Below are 22,643 nucleotides of genomic sequence, written 5' to 3'. Positions count from 1 at the left end.
TTTTATTAGCTTCAAACATATGTTTCAGTGTAAAAACAAACGACGAAGAAATGCATTAAAAAATACCTCGTCATAACAACAGAATAATAACTGCACGTTCTTTGCATGTTGAACAGTGCATAGATTTTAAAATCAAGTTTAGTACATATATATAAATTCATATAAATAGTTTTTTTAATTAAACGTTTTTCATGCATATGCATAATCTCATAAATGCATGAACTAATAAAAGCCTCGTTGTCTGTTCAACCGATTGTTCCTGGTTTAGTCAAACCTGGTTCACGATTGTGAAGTTCTCTGCAATCAGGTACTGATATACTATGTACAAATACTTTAATTTTTAAAAAATGATGAAAAATGCATTGTAGATTTTTTTTTCTTCCTTTTAATTTACAAGATTTGTTTTTTTTTTTTTTTTTTTTTTTTTTTTTGAAAGAGAAATTCTTCTTTACTCATTAGAATTATTTCCTCAGCAGTTGTAGTTATTGAAATTAAAAAATAGTCGTAGTTTCCTGTTTGTTTAAAAGTAATTCCCATTATTGTTTTACCGCTGTTATTTATACTATTAGAATTTTTCGCTTAGTAATTAGACTTTCTTCCTAGTCGTGAGGAGTTTCAATTACATTCATTTGTGGTATTTTTAATTTTCTTTAAAATACACTTTTTTCGTAGTTAATAAGAATTTTCTCTTTGTCATTTAAAATTCTCCCTTACTTAAAAGTACATTTTTTTTCAGTCATAAATTTTCTTTCTAGTCATAAGAGTTTTTTTTACCAATATTTTAACAAACCTCTTGTTTTAACAAAGGTAAAATGCGCATGTTTTATTTTAAGTACATTAATACAGCCATGGAAAAGGTATAAGGACACGTTGAGAAATGAGTGTTATGTATGAAAGTAATTATCACCTGCAAACAAAATCAAACATAATTTACTGCTTGTAAATAGGAAACATTAGAAACCTGTTAGTATGAAATTAAATCACAGTATAGGGGAGAGTGTTGTACCTCGGGACGTTTGTACCTTGGGACACTGCTAATTTCTAAGAATCTATTTTTAGCAACCATGTTTTTGTAATCTCTAATAGTAACCTTCACCACTAAATGGTGCCATAATAAAAAACAGCATAAAACGAGTAAAATTGACGATTTTGTGAGAGAAAGATAATTTTATGACTCCAAAGTAAATATTTTCTTCATTTTCACTTCATTTTCTGTCTTTGTATTTGTAAATTTAATCAACTGAAATTTATTTTGCCATAAAAGAGGAGTACTTTAAATATTTTTGTTATGAGAAAATAATGATAGTGCATCTACTAGATTGACCACCATTTTGGTTTTTCTTAAACTACTTAGTGATTGTACCTTGGGACAGCCAAACATTTGGTACCTTGGAACGCGATGCGTTACAAGGTACAGCATATGTATAGTTCTTAATAATTAAGATATGTTTAGGAACATGGAGCAATGTTCTAATCTTATGTAGTCTTTTAAGCACATTTAATGTTAAATAAAAATTCATAATTTTTATTCATAAGTTATAATTAATTATTCATGATTTAATTCCTTACCATGTTTTTTTTTTTTATGGTGCAAAATTGGTTTAAGTATATGGCTGTTTCCTGATTCATGAAGACTTTCCCATAGTACAACAAGACGTGTCCCAAGGTACAATAGAATGTCGTACCTTGGAACAGCTTGGAACATGGAACTATTATTTTAAATGGCTGACAATATTTTATTTTCAAACTGTCTGAATTTAAAAAAAAATATATTGCATAGAAATATGTTGGGGTAATTTAATGTGACTTTTAGATTTTAAATTTGATTCAAATAATTGACGTTAAAATTAAAAATATGAAAAATGTTCCAAAGTACAACACTCTCCCCTAATTGTTAAATCACAAATGAACACAAATGTATTAGGTGAAACATGAGGAGAATTATAAGGACATAAGCAATTTTGTCCTAAAAAAATTAATATTCCACAAAATCACTTTTTTTTAAAAAATTACCTTCATCAATCGTCCAGTCGTTGACTCAGAAAATTCAGTTAAAGTTCATTTAGAAATGTTTTTATACGCCATTTCAATGGATGATGTCCGTTCATCTTCATTTGCACATTTAGACACTTTTCTTGCTAAAATGCCCTACAAATTCTCTTTTGGGATTAAATGTGGGCTTCTTGTGGGCGAGTTCAAAATTTTCACTGAATTGGCCTCGAACCATGACTAAGTTGCCATGTGTTTTGTGATCCACAAGACACATGGCAACTTGCATTGTCTTTTTGAAACAAAAACTCACGACCACTGATAAGGGGTGCTTCAGGTAATAAATTTTCAACTAGCATATAAACATACAATTCTGAATTCAAGGGATCTCCAATGGACACGATTGATGGTGCTCCATAAGCTACAAAACATGTCCACACCCATCACAAAACCACTTCCAATTGTCGTTTGAAAAAAAAAAAAAGTTTCGTTTTACAAATCATGCCAGTAATGATGAAAATCATCTGGTTCATCCAAATAAGTCTTTTTCATGAGAAAATACGGCATCTTTCCATCGAGACCAAAAAGAAACGTGTTTCTTAGCGAATTACAATCAAAGCTTCTTTTGAAGCTTTGTGAATAGTGAATGGGGCCGTAATTTAGCATGAATAACATTAAAATTCTTTAGCAAAACATTACGCACTGTTCGGCTAGTGCAAGGTACATTAGTTTATCTTTTAATTGAGTAGAACTCTTTTTTTAAGCAATCCTTATGAGCAATTGCTCGTTTCTGATGCTTAGTAAAGAGTGGGAAGCTTGCCTGTACGCTTTTTCTTGCCGTAGTCTTTTGAATTGAACAAAAAAATTATAAATTACTGTTTCAGATATGTTTACTTGCAATTTCACGCACACCCATTCTACATTTTTTGTAAGCAACAATTTGTCACTTTTCACATTCAGAGAGCTGTGTGCTGTTCGGCCTGATGAAGAACGAGATAAAGTGAACAATCTTACTAGGGAATAGTTTTGAGTTATTGTAAATAATCATATGATACTACTATATGCAAATTTTTGTTCTCGATCTCAAAATAAATTGTGTCCTTATATTTTTTTAAAAGTGGCAAACTAGTAAAACCTTAAAAGTTCATACATTTTAATAATTTTTCAAACATTTTTAAGCAAAGTTTGTTTTAAAATGCTTTGTTTCGTGCATTTTTGTCATGAAAATGTTTTGCATACTTTTTCAACAAAGTGACTTCTAGAACTGGCGACTTTTTGCATATCCTTTCCATGGCTGTATTAATAATATGAGTTTCAATTTCATAATTTTAGTTGAAACAAAAAGCCATAATGTTTGTAACTGTTTCTGAATACATGATAAAGACTCAGACGGATACAATGATTTCAAGCATGAGACACCCGTGGTTAATACCATAAATTCAATCATAGCAATTTCATGCGAGGTCGCTGCCAGCTATTATTCTTTTGAAGGAATCACGTGCCTGCTTTTGGAGCAGGCGTTATCGTTGGAAAAACTCCGTCTCTTTACAGAAGAAACGGCAGAGTTCGGTTCTGGTGAGAATAGTTTGATGATTTTGAAATCTTTTCATTGTCACCTCAGATCGGCTTGATTGATAGTGAAATTCATCCAGATCTTATGAACAATGTGAACAAACAAAAATTAGCAATTTTGTAAGGAATAAGGAAATTTTGTGAACTAAGAGCAAGCGTGTGGTAAATATTTCTTTGTTTTGATTATGTAAATATTTCTTTTGAATGGCAAAAATTAAGTTTTTTTTCCAATAAACTAGATGCGCACAAAATAGTTATCATTTTTAAAACTTTTGTCATAGGAAAAATACGTTTACTTAAACATAGCAGGCAAAAGCATATTCCTAATGATTACGTAAGCGTATTTTCTTTTTTCTAACTGCTTAAAAGCAATAAAGAAATAAATAAGCAAATGGGTTGATCAAAAATGAAACACGCTTTAAATGTATAAGCATATTAAGTATGGAATAAGTTGTGAATACATTGACTGAATTTCATTTTATTAATATTTTCTAGTAACATTTTGAGTAATGATAAACAATATTGAATATTGAATGAAAAATAATGTCATAGTAGAAAGAAATGCAAGAGTGCATACAAAATTATTTTTCAGCTATTAAAAATAATGCGCATAAATTAGAATATTTTGCCATAAATCCGTTGTAACAATCGATTTAAACGTACTACTCCAAATTAAAAAAAAAAAACTTAACTGAAATACTGTATCCTCACAGTAAATATGCAACAACCGTAGTGTGACTGCTTTGTACGTTTAACTTTTTAATTTAAATGAACTTGTGGCTCATTTTGAGCAGTTCAAAAAGCTTAGCAGTAGGATCTACGAGAAAATATAAAACCTCTTCTTTTATTAAAAAAATAATGCTGCAATTCTGAAAAATTGAGATAGAGTAACAGCTGAGCTTGAAACCTATGAAGTGTATTAAATCTATTCTTTGTTAATTAGCTCTTCGAGGAGGTTTTTGCAAAACTATACAATTGTGGGTGTTTGTGGACGCTTGTTTTTAATTAGTTTTATCACATAATATTTTTTATTACATAGGTTCTCTTCATCACTCCTACCCTTTTCTGTAGTGTTCCCGCTAGGCCGTTTTTGAAGGGCGCAGCGCCCTGCCCTTTTTCATATCGGCAGAATGCGCCATGCCTTTCATTTAGTAGGCAAAATGCGCCCTGCCCTTTTCAAAAGTAAGGAATTGCTCCATGTGTTTTTTAAAAGATATCACAAGCACCTTATTGAACCCTATGATATCCAGCAATTTCATTTGACCAGGGATCGGTCACAAAAACGTCCAAGTAATGTCATTGTCCCTAGAATTTCACCCTGAAAACAGCCCCATAAATAAAAGGAGAAGCCAACACCTAGGCAAAGAGAATAAATGAGATTCTCAGAATTCAGACTGGCTTATCAGTTGGGGACAAAAGCAAGTTCTTCCTTCTTCCCAGGGGGGCTTAAAAGAGTGTGGGAAGAGGTCTGGTCATATGTGTAGGGGGGAGGGAGAAATTGTTTCATTCAAGCCCCATCTTTGATCTTCTCAGAATTAACAATGAGAGTAAACATTTCATAGTATTTTCTGCTGTAGCATCAGGGGATGTCTGTTCCAGGAAAGTAGAAGGGGTACTTGGAAAAAGTCTGAGTGAAAACGCAAACGACACGTGCCTTCTGCTAAAAGGTAATTTAAAGAGTTAAAAGAAAAGAATATAGATGCCAGCAGATAAAATATTAAGATTAGTGATGTTTCAGGCATTTTTTCTTCTGCAAATAGAACAGAAGAAGGGTTGGTATTGTTCTTGATAAAAGTTGAAAAGGGCTTGGGAAAAAAGTTCATTTTTAAGTGATTGAAAAAGTTATGAAAGCTTATCTAGTGCTTGAATTCCTTAGGCATTCGATGAATTGTGCATTTTTTTTTTTTTTAACATTTCATCAATGCAATTTTTAATTTTCTTAACATGTGTCAATATGTTTAACACGTGCATCGCACAAAACCGTCCACCGCGCTTGAGATGTCAATCCTTTTGCATCTTGTAAATATTTTAATATTTTTGACAGTCAGAAATTATTTTGACACATGCTGACTTATATTAGCATATTTTATGTTTTATTTTTAAAATGTACTTTATTTTTGAAACCATGCCAATATTGAACTCGCATTTCGCGGAAACGCTCTTCTCATCTTTCAGATTTCAATCCTTTTCCATCTTGTAAATATTGTAATATATTTAACGATCGGAAGTTGTTTTGACATATGCAACCCAAGATTAGCTTATGTTTTATTTCAATAAACCATAACACTATTTTTGGGATGTTTCGCAAAAAATTACTTCCAGTGTTTGAGATTTCAATCCGTTGCATCTTGTAAGTATTTCAGTTTTTTAACAATTGGAATGTATATTTTAATATGTGCGATTATTAAAATATAATTTAATTAGCATATATTGTTTTTCATTTTAAATTCTAAAAAATTGTTTTTGTTTCTCGTCTTGTATATTAATTATTGCAAATAGGATTTTAATCATTATTTCCTCATTAGTTATCACTGATTTTTTGCAAAAAATAAAATAAAATAAAATAAATAAATTTAAACAAATGAGCTCACGGTATTTTGATTTAATGTTTGGCTTGAAATGCAATATTTTTTAAAAAGTTTAATTTACATTCATCATGATTTTGATGTCTACTCAAATATTTCATGGTATAATGCAGATTACTAGGAATTTTTTTTTTAATCTAGGAAGGGGGGATCTGTAATTAAATATTGTTCATCTTACATTGCAATTCAAAGGATTTTGAAATGCCTGAAGTTTTTACTCTTACGGAACAAGTAGTCAAATTTATAACCCAAAATAATGTTGAAAAACGCCCAAAAGTCAAATTTCAGCATTAGCTAAATGCTCCTCAGGGAATGGGGAAAATGTGCTTAGTCAAGCGAACCCTTTTCTAAAGACAGTGACTTTGGAATCTGGATAATATCACTATATTTAATTCTGAAGTCAGTGGTGGCCATCGAAGAGGGGGGGGGGGGCTCATGGTGCAGACTACACTGTTTGAATTTTTGCAAGGTGTTTTAAATTGTTATTTCTCCTTTTTTTGGGGAGGGGGGGAGGACGCTAAGTAGTTTTTGAGTGGGTGCGTCATTGCTCTTTGGAAAGGAGGGGCACCGCGTTGAATAGTGCCCTTTTTATGATAACAGTGCCCCTTTCATAGACCAGCACCCTGCCCTTTTTTCCTCTAGAGTGAACACTACTTTTCTGAGCTCGAAAGGTTTTCTCAAAAACTTGCATCATCCTCAATATTAGCTTGATTTTTTGTCCAGCTGTAAACTTTACTTTCCAGCATATACATATACGTTAAAACTATGATTTCATAAGGTGGTTACTGAATTTGATTTTTTCCGCATCGCTCACTAAAAGGCAATGAAACGCACATTAATGGTGTGACGTTCGTTTTTAATTAGTTTTATCACACTATATTTTTATTATATAAGTTCTCTTAACGTTCATCACTCCTACCCTTTTCTGAGCTCGAAAGTTTTTCTCGAAAACTTGTTTCATCCTCCCCAGTATTAGCAATTATTTTTTGTCTAGCTGTAACCTTTACTTTCCAGCATAGACACATACGTTAAAATTATGATTTCATGAGGTGGTTACTGATCTGGATTTAATCCGTATCACCGACTAAAAGGCCATGTAAAAACGCGCATAAATAGTGTGACGCTCGTTTTTAATTAGTTTAATCACACTATATTTTTTTATATGTTGTTGTTCTCTTATCCTTCGTTACTCCAACCTTTTTCAGAGCTCGAAAGTTTTTCTCGAAAACTTGTATTATCCTCCCCAATATTAGCAGTTATTTTTTGTCTAGCTGTAAACTTTAATTTCCAGCATGGACACATCGTTAAAACTATTATTTCACGAGGTGGTTACTGAATTGGATTCAATCCGTTCGCCAACTAAAAGGCCACATTAAGGATGCACGGTATCTGGTAGACTAATTAGTGAGGCGATTATTAGTGAATAAACTGACGAGGTAGTTGAAAAAGAAAAGAAAACAACTTTGATTTCTGCCAAAACACTTGTATTTCGATTCTTATTTGCTTAATTGTTTTGTGTAAATTCTGCTTCAAGGAAATAAATAATATAGCTACTTTATTTTGAGGATTAACTTTTCAAAAGTTGAACTTTTTTCTTAACGTAAATAATAATTATTTGCTTCTTTTCATATAAGTATGAAAGAGTGATACAATGAAAATTCCCTTCATTACTTCTTTGTTTAGTGAAATTTTAAAGAGTCTTTTGTTTTCCTTTTCGAATTGTGCATTCTAACCTTTTTCTTTGATCTTGAACAGCATGTTCACTGAAAAGGTCATCACCAAGGTGCCATTGCTACGCATGCTTGAACAATCAGCTTAAATCAGATAGCCTTGTAAGACGGATTCTGTTCCTTAAAAATATAAGTAAAACAGTATTTTTCTTATTCATGAAAACCCTGATGGTGAAGGTGTTCTAAACAAGTTCACATTGTGAAGGTGTTTTAAACAAGTTAACGTTGTGAAGGTGTTCTAACCAACCAAATGTCTACTGTCCATTCAAAGATCTGAAAACTTTCCAAATTTTGCCTACTTGATTAAACAAGTTAGGTGTTAAAAAATGAGACTGTGAAGTCTAAAGAGTTAAATGTCAAGAGTATGCTATGGATCATTTCTTTTGTATATAGATTTTCGCTCAAAGATAAAAAAAAAACACACGTTTCATGAATAGACAACATCAGCAGGTCTTTTGTTGAATTTATATCAATCAGTTTCTGGATTGATATAATCATTCATTATTTTTTTTTTGTCTCTGTTTCGCCGATCTATTATTATGGGTACGTGTAAAAGCTATTTTGTTATGGTTTATTGCTATTATCAAGCATCCTACAGTGAAAGAAATAAAAAACTTGTCTTATTTTTGATATTTACCGCATGAAATAAAAGAAAATTATTTTTAAGAGATATGACTGACGTTGGACTTACATTCATTGAGGTAGAGACAAAAAGGGTCTATCATTATAATTTAGCATACATTTTTTTAACAAAGATGTAACGCAAAAAATCACTTCGTTGAAGTTTGGTTGAACAGTGCGCATAATTTTTCCAAATGTATTAATTTATGCACGAATAATTGAACATAAAAATAGTGTATGCATAAAAATATTCACAAGTAAATTTTAACAATAACTGCTCGTAAAAAATATTTTTTTCACCAAGAAATTAAGAGACAAATTAATCAATTAATAAAAATACAAAAAAGTGAATTTGATTAGGGGTTACTTAAATAGAAGAACGGGATATTTCAAAAGTGACAAATAGGTTAGTTCGCTACACACTTTTTGTTTATTTAAGTTTCGTTTTTTAAAATCAAAACTCAATGGTTTAGTTTATATACCTACAGTATACAGTTGTTATATGGTTACATTGAAAGTAGGGGCAAACAGCAAAATTTTTAAGAGACACATTTTATGGACATTCAATGATTGTTATATTTATTTATTTTTTTATTTATTAAACTTTTTATGAGCATTATGGTTCTGTTATACGTATTTTATTGGAATAAAAGAGGGTATTTAATAATTTCATTTGCTTTTTTTCTGAGTATCACTAAAATATCGAAACAAAACTGCTTAATAATTGGAAAAACTTATTAAATTTATATTACTTTAAATTTATTCGGAACATTATTCTTCTTTCTTAAAAAAGTAATTATTAATGAAGGCAAAATACTAATGTTGCTAAATTGCTTTAGTACTGACTCAATTTTCCCAAGTTCAACGGATTTCTAAATTAGTTGAGTGCTGGAAATTAAAATAAAATTGAAACTTTTGAAAAGCATAAGTTTCCTATTGTACGCTAGCATAGGGCTGCGGAGTCAGAGTTGGAGTCATGAAGTGGGAATCCGACTGGTTTCGGGGGTGCAGTATTGTTGAGAAACGCCGATTCACCAACTTAACATTTTCTTTAGTATTTTCATTTATTATTATTATTATTATTATTATTTTTTTTTACAAAGGACATCTTCACATTCAGTAAAATATATGACCGAGGAAAACTATATTCTGCGCAGAATTAGGTATGCAAATTTTTTTTAATTTGAAATTTATTATATTGTCAATTAGCCACCACTAAAATTTACTAACCAGATATTTAAAAGTTCCGCATCTGGTAAGTAAATGTTACTCCTGGCTACTTAATTTATTTTTTAATAGAAAAAATGAATTTGTTTTTGCCCAATCATTTTGTCTTCTTTCCTACCATAAAATACGTATACTATAGACATTTTTGATCCGATTTTAGAGTAATTTCTTACAAAGTTTTACAAAAATTGTGGCATTCTTTTTCACATGTTTATCATATTTTATTGCTTCTCCAATTCCAGTTATTACATTTTAAAGATGTTTATTAGATTTATCTTTCTAGTTAAACTCTAATTAAATAAATTTAAAGAGTAAATTAATACCCACTCTTTGCAGCAAATCCCATATTTCACTTTCTCATTGATTTCACTGTGAATTAGTCCCGTAAACCCTCAGTACGTACATTAGTTCTGTGACCAAGAAAACTAAAAATCCGCTTTGTGTTTACAATGAAAATTGCATTTCTAAATCTGTTATGCAAAAAGAATGGTGCAAAATTTCGTGTTAATATATTGTGAAATGAACTGAAAATTAAATGAATCAACATTGAAACCAAATTAAATGAATGAATTACCAATTTTTTTTATGCACAAAAATTGCAAATCAAAACGTTGGTAATTCATTCATTTAATTTCCAAGCACAAATTTATTCATTATTCGCTATTGAAACCAAAGTTTTAGATTAAGAAAATTCAAAGTGATAGTCTATTTTTATTTATTTATTTACTTATTTTTTAGATGAAAAATTTGCACATAGTGTGTTGGGAACAAAGACAAATTACATTTCACTAAAAGTCGAAATTTACCGAGTAATGTTGACAAAAACTATTATATTTGCTTCCTCAAATAAGCATGAAATTGCGCTTACAAATTTAGTTCAAGCATAATTGCTAGAAATGAAGTATTTACCTTTATTGTTGCAATCAATGAGTATATGACCTTGACTTTGAATGTCTGTTTTAGCAGCTTTACGTGCCATTGAGAATCTCTCTTTTTGGCCGATTCCGCATCATTCTAAACCGGCGTTGATAAGAGCTGAGATTATACGGTTTACAGTTACAACTTCCGGGGTTACTTACAAAAGCTTGGTCTGCGCTAATCTATCACTGTAATTTATTGCACGCAGATTTAGATAACTGATAATGTGTGGTAAACGCTGTTTATTAAAGATATGTTGGGAAAATACCATTTATTAGGGAAAAAAATTTTTTTTTTAGTAATTAATAGGCTACATATGATAACTTTTACTATAATGAAACCTGTGTAAGTTGACCACTTATATCACACTTTTTTGACTTTTCACTCCACTGTCCCCCGTACCTACTACTATTTGGGGTTTAACCAGTTGGATGGGACCCTGAAGACAGCTAGGATTTTTTGATCCAGATCAGAAACCGAGCTATTGCTGATTGGCGCTGAAATTTTAATCATTTGCATATCGGCTACCAAACCGCATTTGTGCCGAGTTTCATGATTGTGGCTCTAATTCTTCTAGGTGTATATATTTTTTTTCGACAGAGTGTATTTAAAGTGTTTCTTTGCTCACTCCGAGGAACTATTATCTTTAAATTGGAGTAAAAAGAAGTCATGTGATGCACACATCAGCTCGTTTCTTGCATACGAACATGAAATTTAAATTTAATGCTACAAATTATTTTCCTAGGGGGCTTCGTGAGCTGCTGAAACTAAGCGCGAGTCGACCGCAACCGCAGGTCGCATGTTGAAAAGTAATGCTCTAGAAAATGTATTACAAAATTATCTTTTCTTCGGGTTGTGATTGCAAGGAACAGTAGAAGTCTGATATGTGCAAAGGTAAAAAAAAAAAAAAAAATTAAACTTTGCAATTCTAAATGAGTTAATGCTTTTTCTCTAGATTATGGTTTTAGTTTATTTTTCTTTTTGCATTGTTTTGAGTAAGTTATGGCAATAAAATCGTTTTTTTTTCTTTCTTTTTTTAATTCAGATATTTTGTTTAACAAAACGTGTAAGTATACAGCATCACTATTTATTATTCAATTTAAAATCCTGTTTCGTTCAGTAAACAATTAAATATTTTCTGAAAGAACAAGCTTGGTTTCATTATTTCACTTTTAGCTGTTTTTACAATTTTATATTTTTTAATACTTTTCATGGCATACATTACGCAGCTTACGTTATTATATACTAACTAGTTCTGTTCTGAGATATCTAATGAGGTTAAAGTACAAAACCGTCACTTCAATTTACTTTTTCAAATTGCAATGGTGTAAATTTTAATAGCTATTATAATGTTTTTCTAAGTCTTAACAGCGATTTTTTACTATTTGTACAACGTGTTGATTTTTCATAGGTAAACCTTCGTTTCTCCTCTAAATAATATAAACTTATTGGCTAGATTCCCCATTCCCCCTACAAGGCGAGGATTATGTAAACAAACCGGTAAATTTGAAAAATATTCAATAATTTATTATATTTACCAAGTTTTTCGGTTACCATGAACAATCACTAGTTCCTCATATTTACCGTAGCATATATATATATAATATTATGCGCACGGGTGTTTGTCAACGAGTGTGCACTGTAAGAAATTTTGTGTAAACTTAATCCATAAACTTGGTGGCAGCTTAGCTGCCTCCACTGCTCTGGATTAACTTAACTGATATAACTGGTGCAAAGTTACTCATCGCTTGTGGAAGGTTACTCCATGGTAATGTAACTATAGCGTAACGTCTCACTAATATCTGCGTAAGGTTACACCAGTATTTTATGTATGCTTACTGAGAAATGGCTTAAAAGGTTACATGTTAGCAAAAATTAAGTTTTCATCTAACTTTCTTGTTATCAAGTTCATACCTTTTAACAACTGATGTACACCAATTATTTATTTATTTTAATATACAAACAAGACATTTTTATTGAATTGAACTAAGAAAAGAAATGTCTTGAGTGGTGTCAGAACCCCCAACGTGAATCTCAGACAGGTCGCACAGCAGAGCTTTTACCTCTCGGACCCCAAAAAAGAACGGTTTTCGTTTCGCTACTACGTGGAACCTGTGTAAGTTGACCACTTGCGGTGCAGTATTTAGGTGGTCAACTTAGACAGGTGGTCAACTTATAGAGGGTAGGAACGAAAACCTTTTTTTTTCTTTTTTTTTTTTTTTTTTTTTGTCATTTCTTGCCCCATGCATTCATTTTTTAACTAATTGGATTACTTCAAACTCACTTTCATTGTTTAACATTACTTTAAAACAATAGGTAAAAAGGTTTAAAATATTTTTAGAGATTATTCACCAGAATGATGCGTTAATTATCATACAAATTTAAAATGTCTGTAAAATCGATCGAAGAAAAAAATATGTCTTATTGCTTATGAAAAACTACTTACTTGACATTAACAATTCCTAAAAATTCACAAGTCAAAAGTGACGTAAATTCTTCATTTGATTTTTTTCTTGTACATATGTAACAATGGTAATCTACTTTTCAATAAAATAACTCCTTAATGAAATTTGGCGCATTTTCTGGGACTTAACATAAGCCCAATGTTTTTAGATAGAAGCATAAATATTCATTGGTTTTTTTCTTTAAAATGTCTCGTTGCTTATTTGATGCATAACTAATTGAACTTTTAGTACAATCTAATGCTTTTGCCAAGTGGTCAATTTACAAAGGGTTTTTTACAATACTCCAGACTAAAGCTGGTGTATATTAGTGGCCAAGATAGACAGGTGGTCAAGATAGAGAGATGGTCAAGTTACAGAGGTTTTCCTTCATCATATAAGATAGAACTAATTCCGTTCCTAACAAAAACGGTCAACTTAGACAGGTGGTCAACTTACAAAGGTGGTCAACTTTACAGGTTTTACTGTAATAGTTTACCTGCTCGGCGCCGATTCTGATCTTTATTCATGCGTTTTGAATTCAACTGAAACCATAGTGCAAAGTTCCTTCAACTATATGAGTTTTAAAACAACGATGCTACACACTTTCAGAATTTGTGTAACGTTGCACCCATTAATATTGGTAACCTTACACATTTTTTTTAGTGTGTGGTTGTGTGCGGGTTTGCACACATTTCACGAGTTAAAAATAGTTTGTATCTTATTGATATTTTCATAATAATATTTAATGTCAAATTTTATTTCCTTATTTAATCCCTTATTTGTAATGTTTCTTTCAGTTGGACCAATTTGTACAAACAAAGATCATTCCAGACGGCCATGGTCGAAATTTTCATTTGGTGACCGATGGCCAGTTGCACCTCAGGCAGGTGCTTCACCCCGAAGCTTGCCAAAAGCATATCTCTCTTCCAGACTACTATTACTCTTTTTTTGACCTTCGGAAAGAATTTAGGAAACTCTACAGTTCCGAAGAAATTCATTCTATCCAGGAAATGCTTAACTGTATCCTTCATCAGTATTTTTCTCATTATCGAACAGTATTTTCTTATTTGTTTTTTCCAAGATACTCCTTCGGAGAGTGAACATTTCTTGAGTGTAGAAATAGCAATATCTGTGCGGTAAATTAATGATAAACTAAATCTTTTAAAGCAAATGGTTATTATTATTCATATTATCATCATTATTATTTTTTAAAACTTTTTTTGCTTTACATAGTCTAAAACAAATGGTAAAAATAAATGTAAAAAGAGTAGATACAAGACATGAATTATCTATAGTGTCTCACGCGTTTCATGTCAAGTGACTCGTTATCCAAAAAATAAAAAACTGGTAAATAGTGAAAATTAATAAAGTTGCCGTTTAACACTACTTATACCTTACACACATTCCCCCCTGCATGAATAATTGATAGGAGGCTCTTACATTTCTATAGAACTTGCAAGCAAAATCTAATTGTTGACCGTGGTCCGATCCATAGGAGTTTCTTATGTTGCAAGGTACAACTTAGACTATAAGCGTAGTGCGTCAGATACTTTGTTTGGATAGAGTGCGTTAACTATTTATTACACCAATGCATTTACGCAATTCGATTCTGTAAGAAAAAATATTTAAGAATTTAAAGTATCACGTATAAACGCCCAGATATTTGAAACATAATTGCTGATGGTGAGCCTTGAACCAAAGTCTAATCGTAAATATCTCTTGCACGTGTTGTGCACACACTACGTCTGACACACCCTTACCTATGCTTTAGACAAGTGGGCAGCTAACAATCAGTAATATTTTTACGATTTATGAGTCAATTCCTCCTACTCACTTAAAAGTAAAAGTAGCTGTATCGTTTTTCAACAAAGGGAAGGACAGCAGAGCACGTGGATTTTTTTTTCGTAAAGACTTGATTTTAACTTTCGAGGAAGAAATGATAAGTGTTTGAAGTTGAACTTTCTTCTATACCTCTCGAGTTTCAAAGAATGAAAAAAAAAATAAATAAATAAATAAATAAATAAAAAAATAAAAAAAACGGTATACTTTACAAAAACAAACTATGTCTAAAGGATTTTGTTCATTCTTTAAATGAATCAAAGAGATTCAATACTATTTTTTATTTATTTCTTTAGCATTTTTAAGCGTTTTTTATTTTATTATTTTGAGCAGTTGGATGTGGTACCTTAGTTTCAAAGTTTTAAAATGGAATTATTTAAAAAATGCCCAAAAATTAAGCATATTGAATCACTTGTTTTGTCCCATGGCACAGTATCTTAATAACGTTAACTTTAAATAATTTCCTGTTTAGTTTTAAATTCATTATGCAAATAATATCGATAAACCACAAAAACCACACCCACTTATATGTAAATACATTAATTTCTGAAAGTCAGGGGCTGGCAATGGTCCCCCCTGACCCCCTTAAACAACTGGCCTCCCTAGACTAAATAAGAACCGACTCAACTAAAGTGGTCAAAATAAAGAGGCACAATTAACAGCTTCGGTTTGTTTGATTTGCTAGTTCATATTACAAGAAATGACCATAGGGCACTTCAGTTATTTGAAAAATGCTGGTGAACTGGCACCATCAGTTGACACTTTAGACTAGCAGTACTCGTGCTTTTTTTCCCCCTCGGGCATACATGCCAAATATTCAACAGCTATTTCATGTACACCGCAACAGGAAAGTTACTGAAAACTACTATTGTGCGTTTTTTTTTTTTTTTTTTTGACAATATCGCGGAATTTATCAAACAAATGGTGATTTTTTAAGGTTTAACGAAATAATGGTTTCTTACGAAAAGGAAAAAAGTATTTTCCGAAAGAATGCAAAAAAAAAAAAAGATAATAATAATAATTATAATAATAATTTCTATCATGGTTTGTTTAGTTTTTTGACTGGGTTTATGTTATTAAAACTTGCATTTTAGACTGCCTTTATACCGCTTGCCCTCATTAATTCTGGATGAGCAGCGGGTTGAGTATTGCTGATATAGACATTTAAAATCAAGCAAATTTCACAATTTTTGTTGCTTCACCGCCTATTATTTTGTGCAAAAAAGTGGAATGAAACACGATACTTCGTTACGAAATTACCAAATTTTGAATTGAATTAGAAAAACTAACTAGTTGTAAAAGATGAAGCAATAAAATAAAGCATCAAACTGAAACAGCGCAATTCGTTGAACTGTATTCTTCTGTCTGTCAAAAAAGCATTTTGTACCATTCTACAGAATACCCACCAACCCAAATTGTTATTTCTATCAAAGTGATTAGATGTGTGCTATCTCCTATCAAAAGCATTCGAGATTGTGCTAATATTTTGACGATGACTTTTAATGAAGAAAGTCCGTTGGAAAATTGTTAATCGTGAGCTCATTGAAGAGCTGTAAGTATAATGTTTTAACTTATTTTCTGACCAGATGCCCTCATCGAGTCCATTATTTCCGTTTTTAGCCCAACTTAACGCAACTATTAGGAACTTACAGCTACACACTTAGGCAATAGTTCTAGTGTTATATAGCCAACTAATAACATAGTAAGGTCATGGTTAACCAAGTTCGGGTTTATGGAGACCCTAATTATCCAAATTGATCCCACATTCATTCCGGGGCCCCTTGCCAGATCATGTAACGAGCCTCTTCCATTCTTGCCAAGCTTTGAAATAGGCATCAAAATATATGTTTTAAAATGTTTTCTTTTCATTCCGGGGCCCTTGTGAGCCCGAGTCCTATTGCTTGAGTACCCCAATGTACCCTCAGAGGCCATGATTCCAAGTGCCTCTGAACTCACGAGTTAAAAAAGCTCATTCTCTTCTGCACGGGAATAATGAAGAGAGAAAGAGCGGAAAAGCTATGAATTTTTGCAAAGTATTTATTCATACACTGTAATCACCTAAAACTGTAACTTTAACAGTAATAAGTGATTGACAGGTAACTTATGAAGAAAGTTCTAAATTCAGAAAGTTCTGAGGTCGTTCCATATCAAAAATCTTACTCAGGTAACACGAAAATTCTGTGAGCCACATTTTGATTGTACAAAAGAATCCCCAAATGAAGATTATATTAAGGAGAGAAAAAGAGTTGCAGTACAATTTATATTTTCAAAGTACACCGCCACGTATTTTTCAGTTCAAAACACATATTTTTATTCGAAATAGCTGTCAGTAATGGAACGAAACCAGCTTTATAGGTCTTAACAGATGGCAAAGACCTAGCAAAATGGAATTCAGTATAGGAAGCTATTTGCACTTTTACGATTTGCTATTCAATTCAAACTGCTGTGATTTAATGTGTACATTTTCAAAACCTTATCACCAAAGTTTTTGCACCGTAACAGAGATTTAGAAGAAAGGCATCCAAGCTGAAAATGAGATGCTGTTTGATAAAAGGGAACATTTTTTGCAAGCTACAAAAAGTGATTAATTATTCATTCGCAGTCCTCGTGGAGTGCGCCTGAAAGCACTGGCCAGAGTGAGTAACTCCTAAGAAAAGCGTTACGCCTAAGTTGGACAAAAACTGTACTTGACATTGAACCAAAGGGTCAATCCCACGTGTTTTATGCCAGGCTGGCTTGTTGCGTTCTCAATTCCTTATGATATATTTTTTTAATGGAATTTTTATGCGACCAGGATGACCTTCAACCGGGAATTGTAATTCAAACGGCTTATTTTTTCTCCCCAGAGTTAGTAAAAATGACTTTTTTTTTTTTTTTGCTGAACGTGAGTTGTACCGTTACAGTTTGTAAAATTACTGGTCAAAGTTTAAACACTTTATGGACGAGTTGAAATCATTTTCAATCAAATTCTAATTCATTATTTCTTGGAAAATTATACTATATGTATATATGCTTGTGTAAATTTCGAAATCTGGTAAATGTTGACATGATCTGGTGAATATCAGCATTCGCATACCAAAAACATAGATGAAAGATCAAACATTTCCGATGAATCACTGGAGAAAGTCTAGATTCTCCAATTTCGGTGTTTCACGGTAACATTTCCACTACTGGCCAAAAATATTGAAACTTTGAGATATGTGAAAGCATTTTATTCATTTTTTAATAAGCCCCAAAAAATAAATAATCTGATACTTTTAATGTTATGGTGTTAAATCAGCTTAAACAAGATGCTTATTCAATGTTTGAAAAATAGCATGCAAAAGTTGTGAACATTTTCAAAAACCGACATTTTGTTTTCCCGAAATAAAATGATAGAAAGAAATAACGTCAAGTTCTGAACTCAAATAATGAGAAATTAGTGCAATTGAACCAAACAGCATTTTAAAGATGTAATTGGGCCGTCTCCGACATTTATAACTGTAGTCACTGTTTCATGCATGGAATCCATAAGATTTTGGAAAAAATTTTTGGTTTTATTCCTTAGTGCAAAACTTGAGTTATTGTTTTCTGAAACTCTCGTTTTGTTCTGGGATGATTTTGAGGTTTTTTGAATTTATTTAATTATATATTTTATTTATTTATTTTGAAAAAAAAAAGAGATTTTTGAAACTTGTAATACTTTTAGCCAGTAATGCATATATATAGAAATGACAATACATATTTTTTTTTTCCAAAATTTTCTCGATCGATATTTTATTGCTATACTTTTTGAATAGTTAATTTAACTCTTTTAATTTGTTTGTAAGATTTCTGAATTATTTTAATCCATGAGTTGCTGTCGGTTTTACTTCTTTTATTGTTCTTAAGGAACAAAACGCACAATTATTTCTCAGCATTAAATGAGAACAATTTATGTATAAATATCACTTTAAAAAGTTGATTTAACAAAACAATCAGATCTGGGGCTGGAATCAGATGGATCTGCTGAATTTTCTATGCAACAAGTGCAGAACATAGCCAAGATTGCACGTCGATTGACAGAAGACGGTAAGTTGATTTTTTTTTATTGCTGTCAATAACTGTACACAAATATAAATATATATATATATATATATATATATATATATATATATATATATATATATATATATATATATATATATATATATATATATATATATATATATATATATATATATTACATGTGTAAAAACACAAATTTCCTGAAAAAAAATGTAAAACATGCGTATAATGTGTATCATACGTGATAAGCATTACATATTCATACCTATTTTTTTCTACGTGTTGCAGCGTAAAAAGAAATGAAATTCGTTTTGATGTAATTGTGAGCAATACAGTTCAGGCTTAAAATATGGATATTTAGAAGAAATAAATGTGTACTTTGGATTATGTAAGTTAAGTAAACCTTTTTTTTTGTGTGTGTGTCATTGCTGTAGTTGTACACAGAAACCCCTATCTTGAAGCTAAGAAATAGTTACTTGCATTTAGCTTTGCAAATTCGTCTGTTAAATTCACTTATTTTATAAATTTATGCGGCTCATCTAGAGAGTCCCGAATGAAAGTGAAAAACTAATGTTTCGTAGCGAAAATAAAAAGTCACGAAAGGAGAAATGCATATGTATTCAAGCAGATGAAAAGAATAATCTTAAATCTTGCATTTTGGTCCTCAATAATATCCAAATCACAAAGGCTTGATGCTACAGATTGTGGCGTCGAGCGTATTAGTATAATACCGGAAGGAATTATGTCAGAAGGTAAGGTATTAATATAATAGAAGAGTAGAAGGAGACATATTAACATAGTAGTAAAAAGGAGAATGCGTTAGGGAGCAATAACCCCCATGAAGAATAGAATTCCGCACGTCAGAGCTAGAGTAACGTAAATCACATAATCGTTAACTTATAGACAGAGGGGAAGTAATGTTTGTCTGATTCATGCGAAGGATGGGACGAGTGCCCTTTTAACACTATTAAAAAATTACAAAGGATTTTTTTCTTTTTTTAGAATTACATGCACACGACTCGATGCAGAATAGGATTAAACATACAACGCACTCTAACATAGAGCCAAGCAAAAACGCTATTTTTCTCTCGAAAAAATTACAAAAATCTGCATCTATCTACCTCTTTCCTTTTGTGCATCTATTTGTATGCCCATCTATCTTTCTATCAATTGTGAAACATTCCTTGCTACGCCACTGCTCACGAAAGGGCACTTTACTTGAAAGTCTATTTTTTTTGCACCAACTATATATCAACTCTCATTCAAAAATACGTTGGTGTCGTCCCTGTTGCTATATACACATGATTTAACTTAACACCAACAGCGGCTACTTTCCTGTGCTATTTTACGACAAAGCGAATCAAATCATCGTCCTCTGACTCACAGTACAGTTTAACACGGACAGGGAAAACAACAATGCATTTGTTGCTGTAGCGGCCGATTTGGAACCAGTACAAGTTATAGTGAATTCATTCACATCACGACGGCGCAAAAAGTCAGCGCAAACTTCCAAAGCACTCAATTTCTACACCACTTCATTGACGAATCTATTAAAGTTTTTATTTCATCGAAAAGTAAATAAATACTTTCCCAAGAGCGCTGAGATACTTGCACTTTTCGATGACTTTATTAAGAAAAGATAAACCCTCGATGTTACTTTGATACTCATAGCAATTTGCTCATAGTAACAGTCTTATTCTACAGACGTAATTTATTGCTTTTATTGTGGGCAGGGCCGGCTCTAGTAATTTTGTCGCCCCAGGTGATGTTGACAAGTGCCGCCCCTCGTCTTAATATATACATATATATATATATATATATATATATATATATATATATATATATATATATATATATATATATATATATATATATATATATATATATATATATATATATATATATATATATATATATATATACAAGCAATTTGAGTTGCAAAAGAAAAAAAAACTAAAGAACCAATTTAAGTTTTTCATTTTTTTTTTTTTTTTTTTTTGCCTCCTTACATTTTGCCATCATGAAATTTGCCGCCCCAAAAATCTGCCGCCCTTGGCGGTGGCACAGGTCGCCTACCCCAGGAGCCGGGCCTGATTGTGGGTACAGTCTACCATTGGATATTAACGGTTGTGGAAATAAATTCATTGTTTCGGAATTTGTCATAAAATATCGTTATTAACAGAAACCATTTCAAGTTTCAGTCAAACGAAAACAAGCAAATTTTCCTTAAATCTATTATTTTTCCGCTCTTGGGTTCAAATGAAAAACTTAATACTTGATGAAAAATATTGATATTTTTAACCTCACATTATTGTTTTAAAAATGCAGATCAATTTTGACTTTGACCCCAGTGAGACATTTCGACAAGAGGAATGAAAAAAAAATACATATTTTGTAAAATTGCTATTTTTAAAGCGATATGTTGGCCGGACAACTAACGACATAAAGTAAGCTACTCGTAGAAAATAAAAAAATAAAAAACTTTCGAAGCAAACCCTTTTCTGCTTATTAATTGACACCATTTTACATCTGCTAAACTCAATGAAGCCAAATGGCTCTTTTAAAAGGAACACATTTTTAAGCAACATAAACACTATTGCTTGTTATCTTCTATTCGAATTACATTTCAAAAAAGTTGGCAACTGCTATACTCTGCTGCTCTCTATCAGTCTTTTACCAACTTGACTCTACAAAACTTATCAGAGCTTAATGGGATGCTAACGTTACCCATGCGTTACGCAATAGGGTACACTTTCAACAATAAATATCGGTAGAAAAGTACAATCAGCTTCTGTATACGTGATGTGCAGACAAATGTTATGATTAATCCCGTTCCTAAGAAGATCTGGTGGGGGAACTCGTGGTACCCCAGCGACATTTGCGTGTAGATAATTGACATTGGTCGACCAGTGAAATAGTTGGTCAAGGCCACCTTGCCCCAAGAGTTGTCCATCGAAGGACGTCCACGACTACGACAGATTCAGCAGCGGATGACAACGGATTCGCAGAGTGAAAAATGGAAAACATTCCATGGAACGAGAACGGGGTGGAACCGGCCGATTGTTTCCGTACCATGAACCTAGCGGAAACTATTGCGATTAATATGCTCAGGGCATCTTGTGTGCAAAGATGGTTATCGAGTTGTAATTGAAAGCGTTGGCAGGGAAGAAATCACATCTAGGATCTCAAACTTTCAAGAAAAGCATTGTCTAACGGTTTTTGCAAAAAGAAATGGTTCATTCTTCTCTTCCTCGAATGAGAAATGCAAATTTTACATTAAATGCTTAGAAACATTTAATTTAACTGCAAGACTTTTTTTTCTCTCACAGTAAAAGCTGTAAAGTTGACCACTCTTGTAAATTGATCACCTGTCTATCTTGATCAACAATATGCACCAAATTAGCTAAGAATCTTGTAAAAAATCTCTTTGCAAGTTGACCTCTAAAGTACTGCACCGCAAGTGGTCAACTTAAATAGGATTCACTATATTTATGTGGGAATAATGGAAAAAGTATCTTATTGAACAAATATACCATTTCTAAGAAAAATATTTCCTAAGTATGTATGCTGCAAAAAGTTTTCCAATGGTACTCAAAAAATTATCATTTAAACGTGCCTGAAAATACTATAAGGAAAGTGAAAAGTTTTGTCCAATTTCAGCTGCCATTTTTTCTTCGACCCCAATTATTTGC

General features: G+C 31.8%; 1 protein-coding gene across 1 annotated transcript in view; it reads left to right on the top strand.

The window, feature by feature from the left end:
* Positions 1 to 22,643, top strand: part of LOC129232629 (RNA-binding protein fusilli-like) — an 83,678-nt gene that overhangs the window by 11,300 nt on the left and 49,735 nt on the right. Inside the window, 2 exon segments of the mRNA XM_054866798.1 lie at positions 13,884 to 14,106; positions 18,886 to 18,975. Of these exon segments, the coding sequence (XP_054722773.1) occupies positions 13,884 to 14,106; positions 18,886 to 18,975 (313 nt within the window).

Source organism: Uloborus diversus, chromosome 1, assembly GCF_026930045.1.
Source record: "Uloborus diversus isolate 005 chromosome 1, Udiv.v.3.1, whole genome shotgun sequence".
NCBI lineage: Eukaryota > Metazoa > Arthropoda > Arachnida > Araneae > Uloboridae > Uloborus > Uloborus diversus.
Note: the sequence above shows the minus strand (reverse complement) of the source record. Positions and strands in the feature narration are given on the sequence as shown.